Below are 9,979 nucleotides of genomic sequence, written 5' to 3'. Positions count from 1 at the left end.
CATTTCAAACTCGAACAGCCTCGCATACTTTGAGATGATACTACCGGGGTTTTATACTCTTTGCAAGTAGAGTAATACATGGCGGCCTGTTGGTCTAGGGGCATGATTCTCGCTTTGGGTGCGAGAGGTCCCGGGTTCAAATCCCGGACAGGCCCGCTTTTTTTTTCTTTTTTCCTTCCTCTATGATCAACCCAATATCGAGTACAGGCAGGGAGTCGGTATTTTACGACTCCCTGGTCACAGGTACATAATGTACAACCAAGGGATAGGGAGGTTATGATCAGGGAGTAGTATTGTACTACTCCCTGGTTATGATTATTCTGCTAAAAATGCCTACATCGTACTTACAATCTTTTTTGTTTTCTTTGAAAGAAAATATTCTTGACTGTGTGTATGCATGCCATCAGTAGGCAAGTAAAGAGTGCGATTCAAGGGAGGGGGCTGCACCGATCTCCAAAAGTATGCACACAAACACGTCATGTAAATGTACGCTAAATCCAAGATCAAATTGATAATCATCTCACAACATCACCATGATTACATGCCATTGTAAATGGTGCAGGTCAGGGAGTACGACTCCCTGGTGCAGGAGTATCGAGACACATTCTACAATATTGTAGTACAGGTATTCACTGCACGTCCGTGATTCCATCATTGTGGCATACAAAGTCACACAGCCAGTAGAGAGGGATATTATGTAGTGTGACCTGCCTCAACTAAACTGGGGGGAGGAGCACTGAGGGAGGATAGGTGTCCCCCGTGATGATGTCGAGGGTACACATGAAAATGGCAAATTACATGGTGATTCAAACTTCAAAGCATCTGCTACATGTAATACCGAGAGTATATACACGGTTTAAGTATTCTTGGTATGACGTGTAGCAGTAGGACAGTGGCTATACTGGTAGCAGCTTGACCAGCAAGGCTGCACACAAAAAATTCCCTACTACAAGTACAACTCTGATGAAACAAGAGTGAACAACTCCGCAATCTGTCCCTACCAAGCATCCACAGTATTTCGGGATCTCACAGACCAGTATTCGTTAGCAACGGTTTGCCCTCCCCCTTTGTAGTCCTGTCCAGGGAGCCCTACACATGCCATAATTATGTGTAGGGCTCCCTGGTCCTGTCCTAACACATCTCAATCCAAGCATCTATTGAAAGTTGACTTTCATGGCTAATGCTAGGATGGTCGTTACCCCGAGAGATCTCTACAATCGGTAGGCTCTCTGTTTTCTTCACTCCACTTATCCAGGTTACCTTATCTTTTTCTCTTTCCATTGCCATCATAACATTGGGCGTGATCAGTGACTTGTGATGTAAAAGGAAATAAATACTAATACAAATACAAAAGGAAGGTAGCTTCCACTTGGTTACAGGCTTACAGCAACAGAACTTTTAAAAATGATAAATGAGCTGGCATTGAAGTTGAAATTGATGAGGATGCCAAGCAAAAAAAGATCTCAAATCCTTGCCAGTGTTATGAAACATAGAGGGAGCATAGAGCAGTGATGAGTTTCAACGGCAATGGAAAGCAACACCAGACCTTACAGGTGCCATTGATGTTGACTGACAACTGCAAGCCATTGGAAATGTGCAGGCAACAGAGTCACTGCCTTGACTTAGCCAGGTTTATTGTTTGCATTCGAAGGATTCTCCACCAGGGGAGTTTCATGCAAGCGTAGGGCCTGAAGGACTGCTCACGAGAGCTCACTATATCCATGTGATGGTGATTCAATGTGGGAATTTCCTTGTAAATGAACTTGCTGAAACGTAGCGAATGTCCACCTGACTAGCAAGGATTGTGACAATCCACTTCTCCAGTGCAACTCTTCAGTCATAGACTGCCAGTGCCTGTGTGTTGTTCCACTCAGGACAATTCGGGCCAAAGTGTAGCCTTCCCAGGTCTGGCAGCTCTATCCTGATCAACGCCGCGATATATATTTCACCGATGGCTACTGCAAGCGCAGATAGTGGCCACAGGAGAGCAAGCATGTAACTCGCATACTTTCCACTGCAAGAACACATTGCATCCTTTGCAATCATGCACAACTGCTTTCAAAGCCGGACTGAAGTTAGTTGCATTCTAGTACCAGCAAATCCCACTATACCTGCTGACAATGTACACAGCGGGGACGAGAGCTTTGTAGCGAGATCACTGAATGCCCATGGTCAGCATGTGTCTGTGTGTCATTCATTTTACCATATGGCCAAGGACACCGAGGTGGTAGATAGTGATCCGGCCAAAGAAATCTGTTGAGCTTGAAAAGACGAGCCGCAGCCTATCCACTGGCTCTGCGCATGTAATCTCAAATCTGTGCAAAAAAAGGTTAAGGACCGGATCTAGCCAGAACAAAGTCTCATACAGATGGACAAAACACTACAATGTTACTTCCAAGTGTGTTATAAGGCCAGCATAAGAAGGCCATGCCACGCATAGGGCAGTGATTCCAGTTTACATTCATTGTCACAAACCACATTTTACTAAGCGATTGATAATCACCTATAACAATATTGCATATAGTGATAGGATTGTCAAAGCAAAGATCACCCTACCAAATATGCAAGTACATCGGCTTTAGCAAGAGTATTACGCCCCCCCCCCCTCCCCTCCCACGAGAGTGTGCAACTCTGGATAAGGGCAGCCGGCGGCAAAACTCACACCATGTGTTCCAAGTACGTTCCGAACACTGTACGCACAACAAAGGCCAGCGTACGCGAAAGCTGGACATCTGCCATGATCATATTGATGCCGCCCAGCACAAGTTGTGTGGGTTTTTTCAGGGAGTGCTATTTTCACTACACCATGTGATGTGAGTTTTCACAGTCCGTGCTATAGCAAGCTGATGAAGAATTGCAAACTCTTGGGCGGATGTACACTCTTGGCTTTAGTAATACATGTAGCGTTGGAAACTCTGATTGTCTTCACTCTGAGTTCCATTCCATGCACTACCGGTATTTCAATAAGGCTGATGTTACATCCTCATTGCAAATGTATTCACAGCTTCAGTGACACAACTTCACCAGAGTGAATCGTGATATGTCGCATGAGACCATGCACACATTCCGAAGTCAAATGACACACCACTTGAATGTATTGCATGCATGTATACTAGCATATCACCTACCGGTACAGTACTGTCGGGCGCCGAAGAACGGACAGTACTGTATTGTAATAAAACCCTGGCATACAAACACCAACACTAAAGTACTTTACTTCAGAATATAAGCTGAGTCCCGTAAACACGAGGGCGAAGCTTATATTCTATTTAAACTATAGCATAAAAAACCTCCAGTCATTTTCCTAAAAAGTGGTTTTTTATAGCACCAGGTTTTTTAAAGCACCAGGTTTTTTATATGAGTGATTACCAGAAATATTTAACACTGCTTTTTAGAACACGCAAATGACTGGAGGTTTTTTATACTATAATTTAAGTACATGTATAAACCAACAAACATGATGTGCTAACACGTGAAAGGAAGCAGATGAGGATATTTGAACAGCGTTGATGTCTTCTGGAAAGAAATCACACATGTGATACATGCTGGACGAGGCAACAGAGCGGCCCTCAGCACGGCACTCTTTGCCAACAAAGCCGCCTTGAAAACGAATCACTACAGATGTGATTATAACTGCAGTGGGAAACTGAAGGGCAATGTGTTGCTGTTCTCCCTACACAATCGTCAAAGCACAAGGACACCAGAGCAGATCCATAACAATAGTGGTGTACATAGGCTGATATTCTGCCGATCTATTACATATACATAAATACACAGCATCTAACATTCTGTGGATGTGTAGATAATAGAATCTGATGCGGATTTCGGAGATCAGTCTGTACAGTAATGAAGCAGTCCCCCCCCCCCCCCTCCCCCTCCCCCCACATGCAGTCTCATGAACAGGTCGAAAGCTGCTGCTTACCCTCGTCCTATCAACTGATCTGTAAAGTAAAAACTAAGGGGGGGGGGGACCAGGTTTGCTCCAGGGGATATATTTGTTTGCATGCAACACAGGACCATTAAAAAAAAATACACAGGACCAATTTTAAAGTGATCACAGGTGAGCAGCTGGTGGACCCAGGCATTGCCAAGACGCCTACAATGTAGATAACACGCGGAAGGCCGATAAAGTCACGTGTATACGTAGGGACAGCTCTATGATGTGGTGGTGAGTGGCTCCTACTTCAATATCTCATATAAGTCCAGCGCCACTGCACGCATCTCATGCATACTTTCATGTACGTGAACACAGCCACCAACGCGAAGGTCCGTGAGCACAAGCTCTCTCTCTCTCTCTCTCTCTCTCTCTCTCTCTCTCTCTCTCTCTCTCTCTCTCTCTCTCTCTCTCTCTCTCTCCACACACCTTTAAAGCAGCTCGCCTAAAGTGTTCAAGTACCTGAGGCAGGATTGCACATGTTCTTAAAGCGGAACGAGAAAAGCATACCACATGATGATGTAACAAGTCACGCGCACATGCAGCTTGAAATATGGAAACTATGATACCATGTAGTTCACTGCATACCTGATCTGAATTCCAGCAAGTTTCTTCATCTCCATCGAAAAGAAATTGTTTGCCATATTGCTTCACATCACGATTCAGCACTGAACTAACACTAAGGCCATGGGACATAACACCCACACAAAACACCACTTTTCAGTATAATGAACTCCCCCTGCCACAGGGAAGACAAAACCAACGATTTGCCAGCGGAATTGCTCCATAGAGGAAATTACTCGGAAGAGGGAATAAAGATTTCAAAGTCGTTGTACACGTAGTAGAAAAAGACTGCAGCACAGAATGATACCAAGAATCCATAATCCCCTTATGGACTCTTGATGATACGCATGACCCTACACTGTGAAGGTGCTGAACAGTACACATTTCGCACAAGATGTTACCGGTTCGCTTAGTAGAGGTTTACCGTAATACATGTCTTCGATAATCACTTTTGGCAACAGGCATATCTAATGTCTAATGTACGATGAACAATATTATTTCAGTCTGCTGCGACGCAAACAACTATCGCTCTTCAAAATAGATGAGAGCTCAGGGGATATCGTGTACACATTGTAGTATAATTTGTATGCAACTGGTGTGCAATGCCCTCCCAAGTCTAGTTGCACGTTGTTTGGCATATCATCTATTATGCACCGAAGGTTGTTGTCAGCCCCACCAGAGACCATATCGCAAGAACTTTCACCAAGCTATGCTCATCAGATTCTATGCACTACAATGCACGTGAATCTAAGTGCGAGGTCACGCGAACAGTTTGCAACAGTGTTGTTAACTGTCCGTATTTGTCCGTATTTTTATGAGAATTGGAATCATTGACAACAGTATCACAAGCCAAATCAGCAGGGAACGAGATGTGATTTCCGCTGAAATCAGCCAATCAATTCTCAGTGACCTGCCACAGCTTGAGGAGCGCACCCTCTCCCGCATCGTACGGGGAAATGCCTCCGGATGGCTTACGGTGTTGCCCCTGAAGCGCGAGGGGTATGATCTGTCGAGTACAGAATTCCGCGATCAATTTGCCATCCGCTATGGTCGGCAGCCACTTGCCCTGCCAGCGCAATGTGATGGTTGCGGGAAGCCCTTCTCTCTTCGGCATGGCCTTGACTGCCCGAAAGGTGGACTTATCAAGCGAGGCCACAATGATCTGCGTGATAGCGATGCAAAGCTAGCTGATATGGCATTCGGTGGTGTTGTCGTCGAGCCGATCATGGTGCCGGAGGGTGATCGGACGGGGCAGCCTGTTCTTCGGGCAGATTGGCTTGCGTGGGTGGGAGGATAACAGGGTGGCGTTTTTTGATAATCGCATCATTGATGCCAATGCACCCAGTTACTCCCATTCATCCTGGGAAGCTACTTCCAACCGCGCTGCTAACGCGAAGAAAAAGAAATACAGTCAACTTCGCGTATAACGACTGCGGATATAACGACAATTCGCGAATAACGACATAATTTTCATGCCCAGAGCAAAGTCCCATCCAACTGTGACACATATAATGAGACTTCGGGTATAACGACACTTCGCGAATAAGGACACTTTTCTGATGCCCCGCCGAGTGTCGTTATAAGCGAAGTTGACTGTACCGTCAGGCCTCCGAGGACCTCCATGGGTCGTTCACACCACTGGTTTGTTCCATGGATGGGGTGCTACATCGCGAATACGCCAGCTATCAGAAGCGACTTGGTCGCCTCGCCCTCAAGTGGGACAAGCCATTTTCAATCATCATGACTTGGGTGCGAGTTCGCAGCCAATTTGCAGTGATCCATGCAGTCGAACTCCGGCTACGCGGGTCTAGAAGGCGCCTGACAGGCCTGTCGACGCAGGATGGTGCTGGGGTAGGCATCGGCCATTGAGAACTGAATTTCGTCTGTTTTACGTGGAATTTCTTGGAGTTTCCCAATGTATTGTACTTGAATAAAATTCTATTTTACCTTTCATGGTATCTCAATTTTTTTCACGTCTACATGACTTTATTTCGCCCGTAAAAGAGGCCGTTACCCCCCGAAAAAAAAATTGACAACAGTACATGTATGGACAAAGCATGACAAATTGAAAATGATGAAATATCCTGCAGATCGGAAACACAATACTAAGTAGTTATGTACAGTTAACGTTGCGTATAACGACACTCAGCGGGCATCAGAAAAGTGTCCTTATTCGCGAAGTGTCCTTATACCCGAAGTCTCGTTATATGTATTACAGTTAGATGGTACTTTGCTCTGGGCATGGAAATGCTGTCGTTATTGGCGAATTGTTGTTATACCCGCAGTCGTCATTAGCGAAGTTGACTGTAGCATGGAGCCTCAGCAGTTGCTGGCCGGACAGTGTACAACCCACTTGTAAACTGCAATTCAGCTAGGCATATGTCCTACTCGAAGGGTGGCAGAGGTAGGGGCGCTCTGGCTGGATTTTACGGTAGTACGATTTCTCGATTTCAACCCGGTCAAGCGCAGTGTGTCAGGTAAACGCTCCCAGCCGATCTGTGTCCATGGCAAGTTGAAAACTCTCATGCAAGCGCAGCCTCAGTAAGGCGATGTGGCATCGCTGACTTCCTCTGTGAATGGATTCACAATATCACTTCAGCGATGCGACGTGCGACAAGGAAATGCCTGCCGAGTACTGTTGCATGCAATCGCAATGCCACTGACGCAGAAGTTGACCAAAGCTCAACTTTTGTGACGCGTGACGCACATCAATGGAGTACGATGCTATACGCTAGGTGCACATGCGGTGTACATGTACATCCATGCATACTGCACTGGATATACATGTAGCAGAAACCAAAAAGACTGAGAATCTACTTTTTGCAGTAGTGTTGCGGTCGACGGGTCACAGGTAACACATGCTGTGAATAGCATTGCAGAAGTTGGCATTGTGAGTCGTGCTTTAGCTTGAGGGCACCAAAGGCTCAGAAATGGAGGTGTTGTATTCCCCTGGGCCTTGATTAATTGAGCCGTGGATGGGGGAGGGGGGCTTTTCCAAATGTGGCCGAATTTGATTCTGGCCTGAAGACTACGTGCCCTTCTGGTCAAGTGGATGCTACTAAAGATGCTACTAAAGATGCTTGCCAGTGCCGATTGACATCTGTCAAAGTCAACCATACAGCTTATACAGGCACAGACTGTTTTCCTGTTCGTACTCAGCCCTTGCAAACATAAAATTCCATCCTGAAAAAAAATGCTCGAAAGTATCTAAGTCTGGCTCACCTGCATTTCGTCTCTGCAAGCAAAGAAAGGGGGTCTTGACCATTCTCCATCATAGACAAAAGCAACACAGACAGCCTGGATGTCTTAAATACAACTACTGGTGAATTTAATCAGTGTCTTTTCATCCAACAGCGACAAATAAAAATAATAGTCAATCGGAGAAGTCTTGTGAACTCCTTTTGAGGAGGGTCAATCCTACTGCTACTGTTTTCAGTTTTCACTGCCAAAATATCAGTACATTGTTGACGTCACCATCTCTGACGTGACATGAACTGCAACGACGTAAACGGCAGGAGGTGTAGCCAGAATCTACGGGGGTGACGGGTTGCAGTTCTACCGTAGGGATATGGATCCGGGATCGGGACTGCACTGCACGTAGCACGTAGATCTCATGTAGATCTACATGTTGGGGTCGTGTGGACGTGGGTGCTGGTGAAATGAGCTACCGTACTCCGGATACGGTACGACTCTACGAGGTATGCATTTTTTACGTGTTTACAACGTGCGCGCATGCAAGATCACGATCATTTTTTTCGTCTCTTCGCTTCGTGACTTTAGTTTTGTCTTTGATCACTGTGAGTGGTAGTTGTCCTCTTCACCTTGATGTATAGTGCTCTTCCAGTTTGTATATCGTAGGTAGGATTGAGTTCATCTGTTTGTACTGTCTGTGGATTTGTGTGGTGAGTGCTTGGTCTAATCTGTCACGCCATTGACTGAGGAAGCTATGGCGACAACTGTTGAGGATAAATCTTGTTCCCGTGACATTCCAACGCGGAAAGTTGTTCTTTCGGATCCCAGTCAACTACCAGTGGACTACAGCTCAACACCTGGTGGAACCTGGTTTTCAACCACACCTGGAGGCACAAGGATCGTGTATGACCGAACCAAGCTTCTGGCCATGCGCGATTCCCCACTTTCCCGCACACCTCCAACAAACCTTCCCAAGATTCCAGGAGTAACTTCTCCTTTAGAGTCGGGATCTAAAAAACGTGAGTCAATCCAAGAGGAGCCTTCAGTCGCCAAAGAAGTTGAGAAGTCAGCCCAGGATGACAATCAGTTTGAAATGGAGATTTAGGGTTGGATGGCCTTGCCACGGGCTACATATCTGGAGATGAAGTGCGTACAACTTTCTCACAGTGGACTCACAGTGGAATAAGACAGTAGTGTCTTGGCGTGTACTGCAGTAAGCGTTACATGATCGCAATTGCATACGAATGGTTCGTGCAATGTGAGAAATACTAGTGTCCAGTCGATGGTACTTTCTGAAATGTGATTGAAGTTTAATCTCGTGACCTCGTCTACTATGTCGAAACTTGTAAAGGAACGCCAGTAAGAACTGTAAGGAGAACGATGCGTTTAGTGATAGTACTGTCATCAGCTATGTTTGTGCAAGTTTCTTTGACATGGTTTCCATTGTGTCGGTGCACGTTCCTTCATGAACTGTAATGTCCTTTGGATGCCGGAATGAAAGCTCTACATTGTGTGTGCGCGCGCGCGTGTTTGTGTGTGTTTATAACTTAATCTGCACTGGTTCAGTTAGTTGTGCTCCAGTGCGACTATTCTCTTATCCCCATTTCACTACCGTGCTATGTCAAAATACGTTTACGCTGCCTGGCGTATAGACAAGATTACTACTGGTTGTCCGTATTATCTCCTTGCTACATGTTTTCTATTTTCCCTCTTGGACTTTGTGGTATCTTTGCCATTGGTATGTCTTGTGCTCTGCACAAGCTGTTGACTTATTGTGACAACGCAGGATCCGCATTGTAGCTTTTGGCAAGTTTCTGGTACTTTGCTTGATAAGTTACTTTCTATTATTCTTTTACTTTTCTATTGCCCCCTGGTATCGGGGTTTAGTTTTTATAAACTGTATTGCATTGAAGTTTTGTCAACTAATTGTGAAATACTTAATGGACAACGTAAGTTGTCACTAGTACAGTACCTGGCTGGAAGTGACTGAGTACATGTGCAAGTGTGAAGCAAGTATGATATTGACCTCGCCTTATTTGGTTCTGATGGCGAAGATTGGCACCGAAATGCCGAAACCATACATCACTACCGCTCGATTTCCTGAAAGCTAGCTGTTTTCTATAGTCAAGAATAGTTAGGTGGCATCAAGAGTACAATGTACATGAAAACCGTTTTCATGTACTCTTGGTGGCATGCTTCATGTGTCATTCTGACAACAGCCTGGAACCAATCCAGGCGTCCGATATGATGGCAACCATCCAGCATGCAAATCTGAGCAGCAGTTCGGTC

At 45.5% G+C, this 9,979-nt stretch overlaps 1 protein-coding gene and 1 non-coding gene across 2 annotated transcripts; one reads left to right on the top strand and one right to left on the bottom strand.

Annotated features, from left to right (window-relative positions):
* The first annotated feature begins 83 nt into the window (after nt 1-83).
* Trnap-ugg (transfer RNA proline (anticodon UGG)) lies at nt 84-155 on the top strand. Its single transcript has one exon. It is a non-coding gene; the product is annotated as a tRNA-Pro (tRNA).
* Nucleotides 156-1,247: 1,092 nt separating this feature from the next.
* Nucleotides 1,248-7,908, bottom strand: LOC135806195 (nuclear receptor 2C2-associated protein-like). The gene is made up of 4 exons (XM_065320350.1): nt 7,721-7,908; nt 4,523-4,613; nt 3,497-3,673; nt 1,248-2,317 (listed from the first exon to the last, which is right to left on the bottom strand). Exons 1-4 carry the CDS (start codon nt 7,771-7,773, stop codon nt 2,195-2,197), a joined length of 444 nt encoding a protein of 147 aa, XP_065176422.1. The 5' UTR covers nt 7,774-7,908; the 3' UTR covers nt 1,248-2,194.
* Nucleotides 7,909-9,979: the final 2,071 nt, after the last annotated feature.

This window comes from Sycon ciliatum, chromosome 1 (assembly GCF_964019385.1).
Source record: "Sycon ciliatum chromosome 1, ocSycCili1.1, whole genome shotgun sequence".
Lineage (NCBI taxonomy): Eukaryota > Metazoa > Porifera > Calcarea > Leucosolenida > Sycettidae > Sycon > Sycon ciliatum.
The sequence above is the reverse complement of the archived record's forward strand: the minus strand, read 5'-3'. Positions and strand labels throughout refer to the sequence as shown.